The following is a 19,520-nucleotide window of genomic DNA, read 5'->3' on the forward strand; positions in this document are numbered from 1 at the left end:
AAGGAAGGAAAGGGATCATCCCAATACTGCAATGGTTACCCTGGGTTCCCTGTAAGAGATGGTTGTGGTAGGGCCAGGAACAGGTCACCTTCAATCCTTGCCCATGGCCAAGCCTAGGAGTGGTCTCTGTTTGATGTCCTCATGCCACAAGGAGCACAGGGGCAGTCAGCTGACCAGTGTCCCTCTTGGTGACACTTCAGACAAGGCCCAGTTGGTGGCCCACATAGGGCAAGGCATGCATGTGCCCAGTGGCTTTCTCTACCACATTTAAAACAGGGACCTGGAGGCCTTTGGGAAGCTGGTCAGATAGCGTGTGCCAGCATTTGGCAGTTCTGTTTATGGGCTTACTCATTTCTCCCATGGTACACCTTAAATGCCACTGCTAAAACTTCTGCCTGTGGAGTCAGAGGCCCCCTCTCCAGACGATTAAGTTTTGCCCTGATGTTGGGTAACCTTTGTGAGATAAAGTGGGTCATAAGGAGCTGTCTGCCCTCTGGACTCTCAGGATCTAGCCTAGTATATTGTAGAACCTTTGTAAGCTGTTCTAAAAAATGAGATGCATTTTCTTCCTTATCTTGAATTATGTTTTTTAGCTTTTCATAGTTTACTGCTCTGAGTGCAACCTTACGAAGGCCCACCAGGAGGCAGGTTATAAACCTATCCCTAGCTAGAGAGCCCCCCGGGGTATTATAATCCCAGTGTGGGTCCTGATCGGGAACCGCCTGTCGTGTCCGCCTCGACCAGCAAGGAAGACGCAACACCAGGCTCTTCTCCAAGCAGTTTATTCAGGAACCTTGAACAATCTTCTGACTCCGGGGAAAGCCAGCCCACACCCTTTATAGCCACTGGGCAACCAACCCCGTAGTGCCACGTGGACAATGCCGATAGGGTCAGACATACGCAAGCAAGCCAGATTCCACGCCCAAGCCAAATAAGGAGTTGTTTATCCCAGAGAACACCTGCCATCGGGAAGGCGGAAGCCGGATGCCGGCGCCATCTTTGAGGCGCGGCCGTGCACGGCTCTCTACAACCGCCTCAGCTCCAGGTGGGTGGGCAGCATTGGTTTGATGAACCTCATGTGTCCTAGTCAATGCCCAAACTCATCTGTGCTCTCAGGAAGTAGGTTATTAGCAAGTATCATATATACATTATGAAAGGTGAGACTACAAGATTGGGTAATATATTGGAATTGTTTAAAGGAAGCAGAATTAGAGGTATAGAAAGCCAGTATTTTTTTCTGAGAAAGTTCTGCAAGGGAGAAAGGGACATGAACCTTAATCAGTCCATCCACCCTGGCTACCTCTCGCAAAGGAAGAATGGTTGACAGGTCAGCATGGCTGGAGTCAGATCTCTTAGCAGTATGAGGACAAGCAATAGGAGGTGTAAAGGTTGGAGCCAGAGTTGGGCAGTTGGAGCAGCCTGATACTGGAGAGGAGGAGGGGACTAGAGAAGAGCCAGAAGGGCAGATGCTCAAGCAGGAGTGGGAGGTTGGATAGGCAGAGGTTCATTTGCAGAGTCCAGAGCGGCAGTCAGAGATTCCTCAGGTTCAGGGTGCATAGCTAGGAGCACGTGGGCAGGAGAGAAGGAATTGAGAAGGGAAGGTCTAGAGGTTAGACAGAAAAAAGCCTGAATATAAGGTAATTCTTTCCATTTGCCTATTCACTGGCAGAAGTTAGATAATTCCCATAAAATATCAGGGTCTAAGGAACCATTAGGTGGCCATTTCTTATTGTTATCTAAGGGATATTTGGGCCATTTCTTAGTGCAGGGGCAGACAAGCTTAGAGATCTTTTTTTTTTTAATTTATTTATTTATTATGTATACAGTATTCTGCTTGCGTATATCCCTTCAGGCCAGAAGAGGGCGCCAGATTTCATTACAGATGGTTGTGAGCCACCATGTGGTTGCTGGGAATTGAACTCAGGACCTCTGGAAGAACAGCCAGTGCTCTTAACTGCTGAGCCATCTCTCCAGCCCAAGCTTAGAGATCTTTAAGTAAGACATTAAGCTGATAGGCTTAAGAGTTTCCAGAAGACATCCCAGGGAGAAGGTAGGACTAATAGGGTTGGAAGCCTTATTTCCCATAACAGCAGCAGAGAGAAAAAATATATATAAAACTAAAAAAAACCCAAAGCGATCCAAGACTACAATCTCAGGCATCCCCAAGATCAAGTGAGGATCGGCAATTGGCACAAGTCACCCAATGCTTTGTCTAGCCAGAAGGGTGAGGGCCAGGGCGTGCATAGCTGTTGGACCTGGTCTGACAGCATTTGATGCTTCGTCAAGCAAGAGAATGAAGCGGGTGTATGCAGCCCGAGGACGCAGCCCAAGGATGGGGGTCTGATGGTGAGAACAACATGTCAGACTGCAGATGTGGGAAATGGCTAGAGATTGAAGCCTGTGATGGGAGCCACCACAGCCGATGAAGGCCGAGGACACCAGACGGGCGCCAGATGATCAACAGTCATTCCCACAGGTCTAGGGAACTGTTTACACTGGCTGGAAAGGAGAACTCAACAATCGAAGCAGCTGGTGTTGTGCAAAGCAGTCCGGCAGCCAGGCAAATAGGAACAAAACCTCAGTACAGTGTCCCAGGCACAGAACAGCAGAGATCCTGCTTCGTCTCAGCACCAATGTTATTTACTATGCAGCACTGTTTAGCATGAAAGAAAAAAAAGCCACGAGGTACAACAAAACCCACTATAAGAGTTTATTAAGGGAAGGGGACAGAAGGGATGTGCTTAGGCCTATGGAAAGATTGTGCAGGAACAGGGGGGAGAGGTTGTGGGATCCGCTTTTATGGATTCACCTGCACATGGGCATATGGGCTTAAGTAGCTACACCATGCATGCGCATAGATTATGTGGTCATGCTGCGCGCAAATTACGTGACCACACAGCACACAGATTACGCAGGACATAAGGCCCCAGAATGACTAAGCGTCTTGCCAGCGCATGCATGGTCATGGGAGGGTGGCTAGGAATTCCATCAGGTGGGAGGGGGCGGATCCCTACTGCAAAGTGCTGTCAGGCTGCGTTCCCTTTAGAAAGTGGTGCTCCTCCCCTAAGAACTGACAACAGTTGGCAGTGGTAGCATCCTCTGAGTGAGGGCTGCCTGCAGAATGTCTGGGCTTTCCCAGCCACGCTCCAGTGCCAGACCAGGGGTTGTTTGTGTGGTGGATGACACCTTGGGCTCACAAGACAGTGACTGAACACAAACTCTGCTAGACAAAGTGGGGGAGCAGCTGTACCCTCCTGGGGTGCCTCTGCGGCACCTGCACCTCCAAGTGCACCCAGCGACCCGTGCCACAGAGGGATGCAGGAAACATAACATCAGGAAAACAATTCAAAAGCCAAGCTGCTATTCTGAATGCCTAGATAGAATAGATATTTAACAGCTGGGCAGTGATGGTGCACGCCTTTATCCCAGCAGTAGGGTGGGGGCAGAGGCAGGTGTATCTCTGGGTTCAAAGCCAGCCTGGTCTACAGATCGAGTTCCAGGACATAGGCTACAGAGAGAACAAAACAACAACAAAAGGATATTTAACAAAACCCCAGCAATGTGTTGGGGGGTATGAATAGAGTGCTTACTTGGCACACAGGTAAGTACCTCATGAAGGGCATGGTGGTGAATGCCTGTAATCCCAGCAGTGGAGAAGTGGAGGCCAGAGGATCAGAAGTTCAAAGTCATCCTAAAGGTCCAGCTTGGAATCCCTGTCTGATACAAACAAAACCACAAGCCTGCTAATAACTCTTTATTGTTAGTTCATACACAACAAGTGCCTCTTTCCCCAAAGGCAATAGGGGATCTGGAAGGTGGTGGCCTGAGAGGCTTCCTGTCTTGTAGCCCTAGGTACTTGGGCCATGGGTTGGCCTGAGAAGGACGGAGGTGGTTGCTCAAGCAAGGCACTGGGTGGATTTGCGTGTACGTGTGTGTGTGTGTGTGTGTGTGTGTGTGTGTGTGTGTGTGTGTACAAAATGTGATTTTCAAGTGATTCCTGGAATCAGCAACAACTGTTGATAAAAGAGAATGAAATTTAGATCTGAAGAGAAGCACCATCTGTGGCCCCACTGATGGGGACAGCTGGCCCCTAAGCATGCTTCTTCTCCTGCTTTCCCTGTCTTTTCTTCCTGCGAATCTGCCTCTGGAGCTGGATCTTGTTGGTGAAGAACACCTGTCTCCAGCCCACGTCCTTCGCCAGGGCCCGCATGTCGGGGGTGATGGTGTCACAGGCCAACTGAACTATCTGCTCCCACAGTGAGTCAGACTTGCACAGCTGCAGGTGGAAAGAGCCAGAGGTGGGTTAAGGCACACTGTCCACTAGCTCACACTGCCACTCTCAAAGGAACGAACACCTGCTGCCTGGGAGGTACCGTGTGACTTCGGCTGCCACAAAGGTCTGGCCTCCAGAAACTGTCCCTGTCAGAGAAGAGGCAAACCCATTGGTATCTACAGATACCCAGGGACAGCAGAACAAAACAAGTCCTGCACTCAGTTAAGATGTGAAACCCAGGGCTCAGCGGTCAAGAGCACTGGCTGCTCTTCTCAGCACCCACAGCGCAGCTCACAACTGTCTGTCTGTCCAGTTCCAGGGGGTCCAACACCCTCACATGGACATACATGCTGTCAAAATACTGATGCACATAGAATTAAAAATAAATAATTGGGGCTGGAGAGATGGCTCAGAGGTTAAGAGCACTGGCTGCTCTTCCAGAGGTCCTGAGTTCAATTCCCAGCAACCACATGGTGGCTCACAACCATCTGTAATGAGATCTGGCGCCCTCTTCTGGTCATACATGCTGTATGCATAATAAATAAATCTTTAAAATAAACAAACAAATAAATAAATAAATAATTTTAAAAGGGGGGGGCTGGTGAGGTAGATCAGAGGTTAAGAGCAGTGACTGATCTTCCAGAGGTCCTGAGTTCAATTCCCAGCAACCACATGGTAGCTCATAACCATTGATAATGAGATCTGGTGCCCTCTTCTGGCCTGCAGGCAACATGCAGGAGGAATACTGTATACATAATAAATAAATAAATTAAAAAAAAAAAAAAAAGATGTGAAATCCAGGGCTTAGTTGGTAGAGTGCTAATCTGGCATGCAGCAGGCTGTGAGTTTGGGCCCCAACACTGCTTTAACTAGATATGCAGGTGCCTGGGAGGTGAAGGCAGGGGGATCAGAAGTTGAAGGTTAGCCTCTGCTAGCTGGTAAGGTGGAGTGCAGTGTTGACTGCTCTCCTTCCAACATGAGTCAGGGGCGGTCTCTGAAGCATCTGAGGTGGCTGTACTGGCAAAGCTGTGCCCTGTTATGGCCAGAAGTCCAGGGTCATCCTCAGCTACCCAGAGAATCTGAGGCTAACCTGAACTACATGATGCTGGGTCTCTAAATAGCTGTTTTAAGGTCCTATCTACAAAAACAGCAATGGAACAGCCATTGCGGGTTACATAATGCAAGTTGAGCAGTGACACTGAATCATATGTTTCATACCCAAACATTTGTGGCTGTGTTGGGGTTTGTTTGCTTGTTTTTTGAGACAGGGTTTCTCTGTGTTGTTGCCTGTCCTGGATCTCACTCTGTAGACCAGGCTAGCCTCGAACTCACAGAGATCCACCTGGCTCTGCCTCTCAAGTGCTGGGATTAAAGGGATGCGCCACCACCGCCTGGCGATGTTGTTTGTTTTTAAACAGGGTCTCACTATGTAACCCTGGCTATCCTAGAACTTGTTATTAGACCAGGCTGACCTCCAACTCACAGAGCTCTTCCTGCCTCTGCTCCTGAGTGCTGCGATTAAAATGTGTGCCACCATCTGTTTTTTTTTTTTTTTTGGTTTTTCGAGACAGGGTTTCTCTGTGTAGCTTTGCGCCTTTCCTGGAACTCACTTGGTAGTCCAGGCTGGCCTCGAACTCACAGAGATCCGCCTGGCTCTGCCTCCCGAGTGCTGGGATTAAAGGCGTGCGCCACCACCGCCCGGCTCACCATCTGTTTTTTAAGACAGAGCCTTGCTATGTACCTCTGGTTACCACCTCTCAACAATCCTACTTGAGCCTCCAGAGTACAGGCATGTATCACCACCCCCAGCTCCAAAACACTTACGCCTTGCAGGTCATTCATTATCCTGCTCCATTTTCAACATTCCTCTACTCAGGTTACACATCCTAACTATGAAGAGCAAAGGAAAATTATAGGGAATGTCCTTTTAGAAAAAAAAAAATTTAAACTGGGTGGTGGTGGTGCACACCTTTTATCCCAGCACACGGGAGGCAGAGGCAGATCTCAGGGGGTTTGAGGCTAGCCTGGTCTACAAATCGAGTTCCAGATCAGCCAGGGCTGATCAGTGAGACTCTGTATTAGCATTGAGGCATCTGTACTGGCCTGCACACCCTTGCACATTGTTTCCTTATAAAAGTCGAGCTTTGTACACCTCCAGTCTCGCCTTTCTCTTTCCCTTCCTTGTCCCCAGGGACCAGTTCCCGCTTCCTTCTCCCCTTCCCCTCAATAAATCTCTTACATGGGCCCAGCTGTATGGTGTGACTCCTTCCTGCTGTTTTTAAAATACAACACTCTGTCTCGAGATGGTGACAGTGACAGCAACACACCACACACACACACACCACACACACACCACACACACCACACACACACACACACACACTCACACACACACACACACACACCACACACACACACACCACACACACACACACACACCACACACACACACCACACACACACACACCACCACACACACACACACACCACACACACACACACACACATACACACACACACACACACACCACACACACACACACACACACACACTATTCTAGGTCCCCTCAGCACCCCCAAACCAGCCTCGAAGTGTGGCTGACAACCGTGAGTTCACTTGCTCGCCTATCTGTTTGTCCAGAGTTGGAGAATCCTCTTCAACGGGAGTTTGTGGACTGAAGGATTATAAATGTCCCTGTGGCCAGTGAGAGGGCTCAGCAGTTAAAATCGCTTGCCTAAAAAGACCAAGGCCCCACCTTGACCCCTGGAATCCAAGGTAGAAGGTGAGAACTGACTCTGGTAAGATGTCCTCCGACCTTTACATCCATGCTGCAGAACACCCACCCACATACATATCATACACACACATACACACAATTTAAGAAAAAAAAAAAAAATTTTTTTTTTTTTTTAAATCTGCCTCTTCAACTAACACATGAGAGTGGACAGTGCTTTATTTTGGTGTGTGTGTGTGTGTGTGTGTGTGTGTGTGTGACAGAGTCTCACTATATAGCACTGAATGTGCTGGAACTCACTATGTAGACCAGGCTGGACTCAGACACACAGACATCCTTCTACCTCTGCCACCCAGGTGTGAGACACCACACCCAGCTGTTTTGTTTTGTTTCTGAGGCAGGTCCCACGTACAAACAAACATGCTCAGTAACTGTGGTGATAAATTGTATACCCCAATAAAGCTTGCCTGGGGATCAGAGGACAAAGCCAGCCACTATATTAAACATAGAGGTCAGGCAGTGGGTAGCACACACCTTTAATTCTTGCAATTCGGGAGGCAGAGATCCATCCGGATCTCTGTGAGTTCAAGGCCACACATGGGAACAGAGTCAGGTGTGGGAGCACATGCCTTTAATCCCAGCACTAGGAAGGGAAGATGGCAGGGCACAGAAAGATATATAAGGCGTGAGTAAACAGGAAGTCTCTCTCGTGAGGCTGAGGATTTCATAGAGGTAAGAACGTGGCTGGCTTGTTTTGTTTCTCTGACCTTTCAGCTGTCACCCCAATATCTGGCTCCAGGGTTTTTTTTTATTATTAATAAGACCATTTAGCAATTCATGTTACAATTACTTCTAAGCCACAAGAAACATGGTCACAGTCACATCACAACCATCACTGTCCTTTCCCTGTGTGTCTGAACCTCTCTAACTGCACTGGAGATTTCTTTGAGTCAATTCTGGTGCAGTTGGAAGAAAAAGAATAGCATGGACGCTTGCTCTGATTTAAGGTCAGTAAGCGGGCTCCCAGGCAGGTGACTATGTGGCTGCATAGCTTGGTGAACTTCCTTCAGTTCAGTGCCGGCCCTGCCACCTGACAAGTGGAGAATTCTGCCTTTCTGGCATCGGAGACACCTGCAGGGCACTCTCTAGTCAGCAAGCTCTGAGGAAGCTTCCTCGCTTGTTTATACTTAACAATACAGCCATTGAGCCCACCAGAGCCTCAGCTGCAAATCACTATTTCAAAAATATAAACAAATTGATATAGCCCTTGCTTTAAGAATTACTTTTTATTTTGGGTCTGGTATATATGCTAATTGTGTGAGGGTTCCTCAAAGGTCAGAAGAGGGTGTTGGAGCTCCTGGAGCTGTAGCCAGGTGATGGTGGGGCACGCCTTTAATCCTAGCACTTGGGAGGCAGAGACAGATGGATTTCTGAGTTCGAGGCCAGCCTGGTCTACAGAGTGAGTTCCAGGACAGCCAGGGCTACACAGAGAAACCCTGTCTTGAAAAACAAAAAGAAAGAAAGAAAGAAAGAAAGAAAGAAAGAAAGAAAGAAAGAAAGAAAGAAAGAAAGAAAGAAAGAAAGAAAGAAAGAAAGAAAGAAAAACAAAACCAAACAAAAGTATCCACCTGACATGGAAGCTGGCAACCAAACGAGTCCTCTAGAAAAGCAGCAAGCCCTCTTAGCCCCTGAGCCATCTCTCCAGCCCCAGTGCCTACTTTATTGAGGCATCTAAACACCATATCCTTGGAGCTGACCCAGGCTAGGCACTCTATCAAGGGAGACATACAAACTTAAGTGACAGGAGTCTTCAGTTGGATAGGGATAAAAACCAAGGGAGGTAGGACATGCTAGTACAAATGCCACATTGGGGCGTTACTATGTAGCTCAAACTAGATTAGAGCTCACTGTGTAGACTAGGCTGGCCTCCAACTCACAGCTATCCTCTTGTCTCAGCCTCTCAAAAGCTGAAATGACAGTTGTGAGCCATCATAGCTGGCATCAACATGTACGTTTTAGTATACATAAAGCCCTGGGTTCAACCCCTAGTGAACATGTATGCACGTGCACAAGTCTTTTAAGTGTGTGTGTCGGGTGGGTACTTAAAAGTCTCAGGCAAAATGGCTCCGTAAATGAAGGCATTTACTGCCAGAACTGACAACTTGAGTTTGATTTCCCAGAACCCACAAAACAAAAGAGAATCAATTCTCATAGGTTGTCCACTGACCTCTACACTAATGATGTGGCACATGAGTGTGTGTGAACACACACACACACACACACACACACACACACACACACACAAATAAAAAATAAATAAATGTAATTTAAAAAGTCTAGGGTGGGCATGGTGGTGCACACCTTTAATCCTAGCACTTGGGAGAAAGATGCAGGCAGATTTCTGTGAGTTTGAGGTTAGCCTGGTCTACATAGCAAGTACCAGGCCAACCAAAGCTCCATAGTGAGACCCTGACTCAAAAAAAAAAAAAAAGTTGAGGCTGTGGCGCAGTGCTGTGGCAGAGTACTGCCCAGGATGCAGGGCTTAGATTCAATCCACAACACTTCATAAACTGGGTATGGTGGCACATGCCTGTAATCCCAGGACTTCTGAGGATCTGAAATTTAAGGTCATCTGTCGTTACATAGTGAGTTTTAAAAAGGGCTGAGGAGATGGTGAAGTAGGTTAAGGCACTTGCCATGCAATCTTGGCAACCCAAGTTCAATCGCCAGAACACACATAAAGATGGAAGGTGAGACCTAACTCTACAGTGTTGTCCTCTATCTCCATGTATGCATCATGGCACACGTACTCATGTGCGCGCGCACATATGCACCCACCCACCCACACACACACACATACACACACACACACACACACACACACACACACACACACACACACCAATCACTAAGGACAGCCTGGCTTTAGAGCACTGGGGATGTTACTCAATGCAGGTTCAAGGCTTTGCCGCAGTAAAGGCAAGACAGTGAGAATGGGAGAAACACAGCATGCCTGAGAACTGAAACGGACTTAGATGCACACCCAGGGTAAGGAGACATCACCAGATGCTCAGCTCCTGGTGAGTCTCTGCACTGACTGGAGGAAACAAATCCAGGCCTGGCAGAAGTTGTCACTAGGTCCCTACCACTGGATTTTGGTTACTTCTACATCCTCTTTAAAGTATGAATGCTTGGGTTGGGCGTGATGGCACATTCCTTTAATCTTAGCACTTGGGAAGCAGAGGAAGGGGGATTATCTATGAGTTCCAAGCCAGCCAAGGCTATGTAATAAGACCTTAACTCAAAATAAATAAACAAATTAATTAATAAAAAAAAATAAAGCTGGGTGGTGGTGGTACATGCCTTTAATCCCAGCACTTGGGAGGCAGAGACAGGTGGAGCTCTGTGAGTTCAAGGCCAGCCTGGTTTACAAAGTGAGTTACAATTCAGATTTACACAGAGAAACCCTGTCTTGAAAAATAAAAAAAATAAATAATAAAAAAAAATAAAAAAGGGCTGGATAGATGGCTCAGCAGTTAAGAGCACTGGCTGTTCTTCCAGAGGACCCAGGTTCAATTCCCAGCATCCATATGGCAGCTCACAACTGTGTGTAGTTCCAGTTCCAGGGGCCAACACCCTCACACAGACATACATGTAGGAGGTAAAACACCAATGCACGTAAATAAAAACTTTTAAAAAAAGAAAAGAAAATATTTTAAAAGATGTGCAAACAAACAATTACTCATAGTACTTGTTTCTGGTCCTCTACTTTTAGAAATTAAAGTCAAATCCAAACAAATGTAAGCCATATATGATGACACACACGCCTATAAGCCTAGCACTCAGGGTACTGAGGCAAGAGGATCATGCCTCAGTTATATAGTTCTATAGCAACTTAACTTATAGTGGGATCTGGTCTCAAAAATTAAATAGAAATAAATGAAAAATGAATTCTGCATACTAATAAATCACATTACTCAAGATGAATTCTAATAATGAAAACATTTTACTGTCATTACTGTGGGGGAAATGCCAATTCTTTGGGTAACAGTGTGATTTGAATCATCCAAGAAAACCTGTTCTGTTATGTGAATGTTCCTCCACGACTTCACAGCTAAATACTGAGCTAGCCAAGGTTCTTCAGCTGCCAGCAACACACTCCAGCCAAAATGGGGGTGCAAAGGCACATTCTAATGTGTTTGCCTGTGGGGCACATACACCACTGCAGAAGTGGATGAAGAGGCAGGAAACCAGGGCCCTGTCCTAACAGGCTGAATTTGGTGCTGTTCTCTCAGCACATGCTGCTAAGGATTGAGAGTGCCAAGAGCCAGAGTTTCTCTGGTCAGCCTCAGGTGGGAGGGCAGGAGCACAGGGCCCACCAACACTGCCACTGCTGAAGAAATGCAAGTGGATGTGGGTCAGTTACTCCTGGAAGTCCCCTTTTGTTTGTTTTGGGTTTGGGTGGGTTTTTTGTTTGTTTTGTCTTGTTTTTGAGACGAGGTTTCTCTATGTAGCTCTGGCTGTCCATCTGTAGAACAAGCTGGCCTCAAACTCACAATGATCTGCCTGCCTCTGCCTCTGGGGTGCTGGGATTAAAGACGTGCACCCCACTGCCCAGTAAACATTTTTAAAAATGATTTATTTTGATTTATGTGTATATGTATATGTCTCTGTGTGGAGGTATGTGCATGTAAGTTCAGGCACCTGAAGAGGCCAGGAAAGGGTCTTAGTTGTTGAGCCTCCTGAATGGGTGCTGGGAGCAGAACTTGGGTCTACTGCAGAGTCTCACTATGTAGCTCTGGCTAGCCTAGAACTCACTATGTAGACCAGGCTAGCCTCAAACTCAAACCTGCCTGTGCTTCCTGAGAGCTCAGATTAAAGGCATGTGCCACCAGCTGGTGGTGCATACTCTTAACCAATGAGACCCTGTCGGCTCGTCCTTAAGTACCGTTAGTGCCACCATGCTGCCTCTGCCTCTATTCCTCTGCTTGGAAGGTCTTTTGACTTAAAATGCACCCTTTCTCTAAGTCTTTTCATTTTCACAATCCTCTTCAAGCTGGTGTAGTACCTACTTTTAAGGAATGGCTCTCTGCAACATTTATTGGCCTCCTGAAATTCATTTAGCCCCCTTTGAAGATACCTTAAAATTTGTGAGGCTGAATGTAGCCATTATGAGTCCATTAGTTCTGCTCCTTGTGAGCTGCCTGTTTTTTCTTTATGGTTCTTAGTTGTTCTTTTGCAGAGCTGCCAGCTTAAGTCGTGCTGGGATCAAGAAAAATGGGCCTTGGTGGTTCGTGTTCCTGGAGTTATGTCCATGCCAGTGGATGCCCACATGCTCTAGAAGAGAATTTGACATCGCTGCTACCGTTGTTGCTGGTATAGCAGTGGCAGCCACCGCTGCTACTGTTTCTGGGATTGCCATTTCATAATTGGTTACTACAGCTAGCACAGTGGAGACCCTGGCAGCAAAAGTTGTTACCACAGTTAGTTAATCTTTCATTCTATTGGGCATGATAAATTTAATTCAGTGGTTATATACATTTCGATTGGCTTTGAAAGTTATAAAATTTATAAAATTTAAGTTCCACTTGCTTTTGGGATACCATCTGATGAGGACTCCAATTTGCAGTAAAGCTCATTAAGGAAGGGAATGGCTCAGTTGCCTTTAGCCTACTGGCTATGGGTGGGTTAGGACCTCTGTTGGTCTCCTCTGTGTCGAACACACAGATTGCAAGCCCAGTGCCACTTTGAGATCTTTGGCAGCAGTTAACTCTGCAGCTCACACACAATAGAGCCTGTATGATAATGAGTATTCAGAGACGGGTAATGCCTGGGGGGCGCTCACCACCCTAAGACAGAGCACCTGTGTGGCCTGGGCAGGCATCTCCATGACAGGTAAGGTGACCTGCTGACGTCCCACACAACCTAAGTCAGAAGCTCATTTTCTAGTAAAAGGGGGACCTGTAGGGCCTGGCCCCCGTTTTGGGTAACTGTTGCCTTGCTTGCTGACCTTGACCTTGATATCCTCCCTATGCTAATTCCCTGCCGGGTTCCACCCTCCTGAATGCTTAAGGGAAGTTCCTTGTCTGTGTATCCTGCATAATGGGTGTTAACAGCTTAGATGCAAGATTGTAAAACATTGGTAGTGAACTTCTCCTCTCCGGGGTTCTCCCATTGTGCTGTAAGCCTGTAGTTAAGACCTCCTCCTTCCTTCAATAAATGGCATTCAGCATTCAAAAAAAGAAAGAAAAGAAAAATGCACCCTTCTTTGCACTCAAAGCCCAGATGGAGTAACTCACTTCTAAGAAACACAGGAAACCACTTGACACACAATCCTTGTGCTTTGCCCACATGTTTTTTGTCAAACCCAGCACATTATACTGTAATCACCTGTATCTGTTTAGCAATCTGATATTTGACAGTAAGTTCCTTGAGTGTGTTCAAGGCTAAACTGGGTGTGGTGTCACACACCTTTTATCCCAGCACTTGAAAGGCAGAGGCAGGCAGATCACTGAGGCCACTCTGGTCTATAGAGTGAGTTCCAGGGCTAAACAGAGAAATTCTGTCTTGAAAAACAAAACCAGCCGGGCGGTGGTGGCGCACGCCTTTAATCCCAGCACTCGGGAGGCAGAGCCAGGCGGATCTCTGTGAGTTCAAGGCCAGCCTGGACTACCAAGTGAGTCCCAGGAAAGGCGCAAAGCTGCGCAGAGAAACCCTGTCTCGAAAAACCAAAAAAAAAAAAAACCAAAACAAAACCAAACAAAATAGAAAAAGAAAGAAAGAAAAAAGACAAGAAAAATAAGTTCAAGGCTAGCATGTACTACATAAATCCTTATCTCAATAAAGAAAGAAAGGAAAAAAGGAAGGAAAGAAGACAGACAGACTCAGGGTCTGGAGGAATGGCTCAGCAGTTAAAAGCACTGGCTACTCTTGCAGAGGACCTGAGTTCTGTTCCCAGTACCCACCTGGCATGGTGGTTCACAGCTGCCTATAATTTTAGTTCCAGAGGATCAGATGCCCTCTTCTGGCCTCTGAGGGAACTGCATGCACATAGTGCATATATATATATATATATATATATATATATATATATATATATATATATATATATACACACATGCAGGCAAAACACCCATATACATTAAATAAATAAATAGATAGATCAATCAATAAATAAAATAACAAAGCCCCAAATAAACAAGGATAAAGAAGAATATGGCTACCCAAGGTTAGTTCAGTGGGAGGGCTCTTGGTGCAGCTGACACAGCATCGGGGAATACTACCTTTGCGAACCTGCTTGATGTCTGAGCAAGCCTGGCAATATCTTCAAGGTCCAGGTAGCAGATGATCTTTATCAGCAGTTTGTCTGAGAGCCGCTCCAGGTAGTCAAATTTACCTTCACACAGGTTGAAGACATAGTCTAATATTCTTGCACCAAATATTAAGGCGACTTGTACTGTAAGCCAAACCACAAACCAACAGTTACTTCCTTCAGTCACATGAAAACCATCAACAGGGGTTGGGGATTTAGCTCAGTGGTAGAGCACTTGCCTAGCAAGTGCAAGGCCCTGGGTTCGGTCCTCAGCTCTGGAAAAAAAAAGAAAAAGAAAAAAAGAAAGAAAGAAAGAAAAAAGAAAACCATCAACAATAAGAAACAGGTTTTGGAAGCCAGGTGGTAGTGGCACACACCTTTAATCCCAGCACTGAGGGAGCAGAGGCCAGCCTGTCTACAGAGAGTTCCAGGATAGCCAGAGCTACACAGAGAAAACCAGTCGTTCCTATTCTCACCAAGCTGTTTGTGGCACTAAAGGATTTTTGGAGGCATTTGTTTATTGTCCTGTTGATGGGGTTGGCTTTCTGTTGTTGCAAAATGGTAAGTCTGTCATGAATACCAATACGTGAGAACAAAGAGAACATGGTCTAATTAACGACTAGCAGTACACACCCCCACCCACCAATGGCTAAACCAGAAACATATGGAGGTGACATGACTGGTGATGCTCACCCAGGCTAACAGCTAACAAAGAGTCAGCTAGAGACAGAGGAGGGAGCTCATCACCCACCATTAACTGGGTGGACAGAGCAGACAAAGAGCATGATCACCTCTCTGGTTATACCAGGTGGACATGCATGAAATGTGAAGGTCCTCCAATGGCTCCATCATTAAGCTTGGACTTTAAGGTTAAAAGGAAAAGAACCTGGCTGGGTGCTTTTAATCCCAGCACTCAGGAGGCAGAGGTCAATGGATCTCTGAGTTCAAAGCCAGCCTTGTCTACACAGTGAGTTCCAGGCAAATCGAGGATACATAGTGAAACCCTGTCTCAAAAGGAAAAATAAAAAGGAAGGACCTGTGAGACGGCTTGATGGGTAAAGGTTGCCAAGTCCAACAACCTGAGTTGGATCCCCAGGACCCATATAGTGTGGAAATAGAGAACTTCCGAGAGTTATCCTCTGACCTCCACACACATGCTGAAGCACACGAATGCACGCACACACAGACACAGACGTGCTACATGCATACATAACTAAGATGTTTTAGCAATGAGATTGGAAACATGAGGGATGAGAAATAAAAAGGGCTTACAACTGTGTAGCGGCTAGTGCCAGTGTCAGCAGGCTGGCTGTCTCCCCCAGAGACCCTCCTCCTTGAGAAATATATACAAGGCATTGCTGCCCTTTACTGTTGTTGGATCCAAATTTGGCTATTGTCATTGTCAAAGACCTGACAGACAGATGAGCTAGGGCAGGGAAACAAGCTTCATTGTAAAACTGGCAGACCAACAGATGGGGACCCTGTCACCAAGCCCATCTGCCCCCATCAATCCATGGTAATTTTTAGAGCCATCTTTTCCCCAAGTCCTTCATCATGAGGTAAAGCATAGGTCTTGTTGAAGTTTGTCCCCACACTTCCACATAGGTTGTATCTTGAGAAAATGGTGACAGGAACATCTCTAGGCAGAGAATTCAACATTAAAAAGAGCCAAGAGCTGGGTTTAAGAGGCTCACACCTGCAAATCCAGCACTAAAAAGGCAGGGGCCTGAGGATCATGAGTTCTAAGCTAGCCTGTATAGTTCTAATCAGCCAATCAGTTTCTTTGGACACAACTTCTTTCCAGGATTTCTCATTGACCGCAGAAAGAAAGGATTGTGAAGGGATATAAGATTCAGTAGACATTAAAGTCTGCAAACCCCTTATGGTGTGTGTGTGGTGGGGGGAGGGGTGACCCAGTACTTGGGAGGCAGAGGCAAGTGGAGCTCTCTAGGTTAGCCTGGGAGTTCCAGGACAGATAGAGCTGTTACACAGAGAAACCCTACCTCGAAAAACCAAAAGTCTGCAAACCTTCCCCCTGCTACACACACACACACACACACACACACACACACACACACACACACACACACACACACACGGAGGGGCCCAAAACAGCTTGACCACACAGCTGCCATGACAGGCCTAAGAGGCCCAGGCACAGCTTCTGTGACAGGCTTAGTAACACCCAGATTCCAGGAAAAGCCATAAGTTGACCCCACCCAGGGAGGGCCTACATCTAAAAGGAAGTACCAAACATCCCAAACATTCCTTTTTTTTTTTTCCCAGAGCTGGGGACCGAACCCAGGGCCTTGTGCTTGCTATCACTGAGCTAAAACCCCAACCCCCATCCCAAACGTTCCAACCATTAGATAAGGTGGCCAGATGTCCTTGAGTCAAGCACATACCTATTATTGTTTTACAGATACCCCTAGATAAATGTCAGCCAATCAGGGTCCTGAACCCTGGAAATCCCCTCATCGCAACCTCTGCTATGATAAAAACCCCACCCGGCCTGGGCTCTGGGCTCTCTGCTCTCACCACTGCATTGGACAGACAGAGGGACCAAGCTCAGAGCTTGAAAATAAAGGTTCTTTGCTTTTACACAGAGGATTCAACCTCCTTGGTGGTCTTTTGGGAGTCCCCAGGATCTGGGCATAACAACACACACACACACACACACACACACACACAGAGGTAAAATTTTGTAAAAAATATTTTAGAGAAGGAAGGAAGGAAGGCTGGAGCGACAGCTCAGCTGTTAAAACAATTTGCTGGTCTTTCAGGGAACCTGAGTTCAGTTCTCAGTACCACTATCATCCAGCTACAGGGATCCAACTCCAAGAGATCCAAAGCCCTCTTGTGGTCTCCTCTGTCTCCCTCTCTCCCGTCTCTCCCCCTCTCCCCTGCCCCCTCTCTCTCTCACCTTCACTCACACAGACAGGCACCCTGGTATACTCAAATAAAATAATAAAAATAAATATTTATCTCCTTGCAGTGGCACAAGCCTTTAACCCCAGTGGGAGGCAGAGGATCTGTATGAGTTCGAGGCTAGCCTGGTCTACATGGCAAGTTCCAAGTCAGTCAAGGATACATAGAGAAACCCTGTTTAAAAAAAAAAAATCAATCAGTAAATAAATCTTTAAAGAATAATTTAAAGGAGTAATGCAAGACTCTGGCTTTGGTGTCCACAAACGGTATGCCGAGAGTGACAGAAAGATAAGGGGGAGGGGACCTCAGAGACAAAAGCCACCTGGCCAGAAGGATAAGCCTGGACCTTGAATTGATTTCTTGGTTCTTCTCTATAAAAATGCTAATGAGAAAGGGATTGAGGAGGCTGATTCCGCTGGGGCTCTCTAGCCTGAGGGCTTTCTGAATAAGGCACTTGAAAGATCGGTTCCTGGGTTGGCCTCTGTGATGGGCAGCAAAGTCTTTTACACTTCCCTCCCACCCCCAAATGATCTGAAACACAGTATACTGAGCTCAGTTGACTCGGATTATTTCATTTTTTCTTATTAAAATTCCTTCCTCTCCACTTTCTTTTCGCCCTATCTTTACATAATTTAGCAAATATAAGGTGAAGATAAAAAGCATTAACAGATGAATATTTCATGAAAACCATTATAGCTTTGCTTTGTATGTTTATTTTATTTTTTAAATAGGGGTTGGGGTTGAGACAGGATTTCTTTATGTAGCCTTGGCTGGTCTGGAACTACCTATGTAGATCAGACCAGCTTTGAACTCACTTCTGCCTTTCCAGCGCTGGAATTAAAGGCATGTGCCACCATGCCCAGCTCTTCCTTGTATTTTTAGACATTTTAGTTACTTGCAAAGGAGATTGTAGCTCACAAACAATAGACTAATGGATTACTTGACATAAATGTAAATTTGATGTAGAAGCAAGAAAGATGGGCCAGTTTTATTCGAGGGGCACAGTAAAGAAGCTGCCGACATGACCACCCCATTAGGGGGAAGGTTTGTATTGTGGTTAAGACAAAAAAGATCCAGAGGGATCTAAAAGGAGTCCAGAGGTGAGAACAAAGCAGACTGGACACGGCCAGGGAGAGCAGTGGAGACGCAAGAGATGGAGTGTAGTGTGAGAGTGAGAAAGCGTGAGACAGCTCAAGAGAGCGAGGGGTGGACACATCATTCGGGTTATGAGAGAGAGGGAGCCAATTCCCACAAACTGTCCTCTGACCTCCAGACCTGTGCAGTTACTGTGATATGTGTGCTGCAGACACACGCGCGCGCGCACACACACACACACACACACACACACACACACACACACACACTATGTAATAAAAATTTTAAAATAGAAAAGAAGATCCCTCTCATCACTCCTCAGCTCTGAATAATCAAGGAATGGAAATACGTTTTGTTTGCTTTGGATTTTTTGTGACAGGGTCTCTCTACACAGCCCTGGCTGTCGTAGAACTCACTATGTAGACCAGGCTGGCCTCACACTCACAGAAATTTGCCTGCCTTTGTGGAGGGCCCCCAAACAGCTTGCCCACACAGCTGCCATGACAGGCTTAGAGGCCCAGACACAGCTTCTGTGACAGGCTTACTGGCAGGCAACACCCAGACCCAGGAAAAGCCATAAGCTGACCCCACCCAGAGAAGGCCTACATCTTAAGGAGAAGTACCTGACATCCTAAACATTCTAACCACTAGATAAGGTGGCCAGATGTCCCGGAGTCTAGCACACACCTATTTTTGTTTTGCAGATGCCCCTAGACCAATGTCAGCCAATCAGGGTCCTGAACCCTGGAAATCCCCTCACCCCAACCACTGCTATGATAAAAACTCTACCCAGCCTGGGCTCAGGGCTCCCTGCTCTCACCACTGTGTCAGACAGACAGAGGGACCAAGCCCTGGAGCCTGAATATAATAAAGGCTCTTTGTTTTTACATACAGGATTTGGTCTCCCCTGTGGTCTGTTGGGGGTCCATTCAATCTAGGCACAACTGAAGGGTTCACAACACGCCCCCACGGTCGGGCGTGTTTGCATATGCCCGGCGGACACTTCCGCCTAGCCTGTTCCAGATCAGGATAGCCATTTCCGGGTCAGGGCATCTGGCGTGACCAGGATGCCCCATGGACCTGGACACTTCTGCCTAGCCAGTTCCAGGTCAAGATAGCCATTTCCGGGTCAAGGCATCTCGCTTGACCAGGATCTGTGACGTTGCATGGCTACGTA

The 19,520-nt window shown here is 46.7% G+C and overlaps 1 protein-coding gene across 3 annotated transcripts in view; it reads right to left on the minus strand.

Moving 5' to 3' along the window:
- Positions 1-766: 766 nt before the first annotated feature.
- Positions 767-19,520, minus strand: part of Fbxo36 (F-box protein 36) — a 60,734-nt gene continuing 41,980 nt past the window's right edge. For 2 of the 3 annotated variants that reach the window (XM_052750584.1, XM_052750583.1), the window contains 2 exons: positions 14,292-14,464; positions 3,741-4,276 (listed from right to left, as the gene is read on the minus strand). In XM_052750584.1, coding sequence (XP_052606544.1) covers positions 4,091-4,276; positions 14,292-14,464 — 359 coding nt within the window. In that variant the 3' untranslated portion in view covers positions 3,741-4,090. Of the gene's footprint in view, positions 1,560-3,740; positions 4,277-14,291; positions 14,465-19,520 lie in introns of those variants that run through there. The other variant, XR_008220966.1, reaches the window with a different exon arrangement.

Source organism: Peromyscus californicus, unplaced genomic scaffold, assembly GCF_007827085.1.
Source record: "Peromyscus californicus insignis strain IS unplaced genomic scaffold, ASM782708v3 Scaffold_21__1_contigs__length_65335640, whole genome shotgun sequence".
NCBI classification, from domain to species: Eukaryota; Metazoa; Chordata; class Mammalia; order Rodentia; family Cricetidae; genus Peromyscus; species Peromyscus californicus.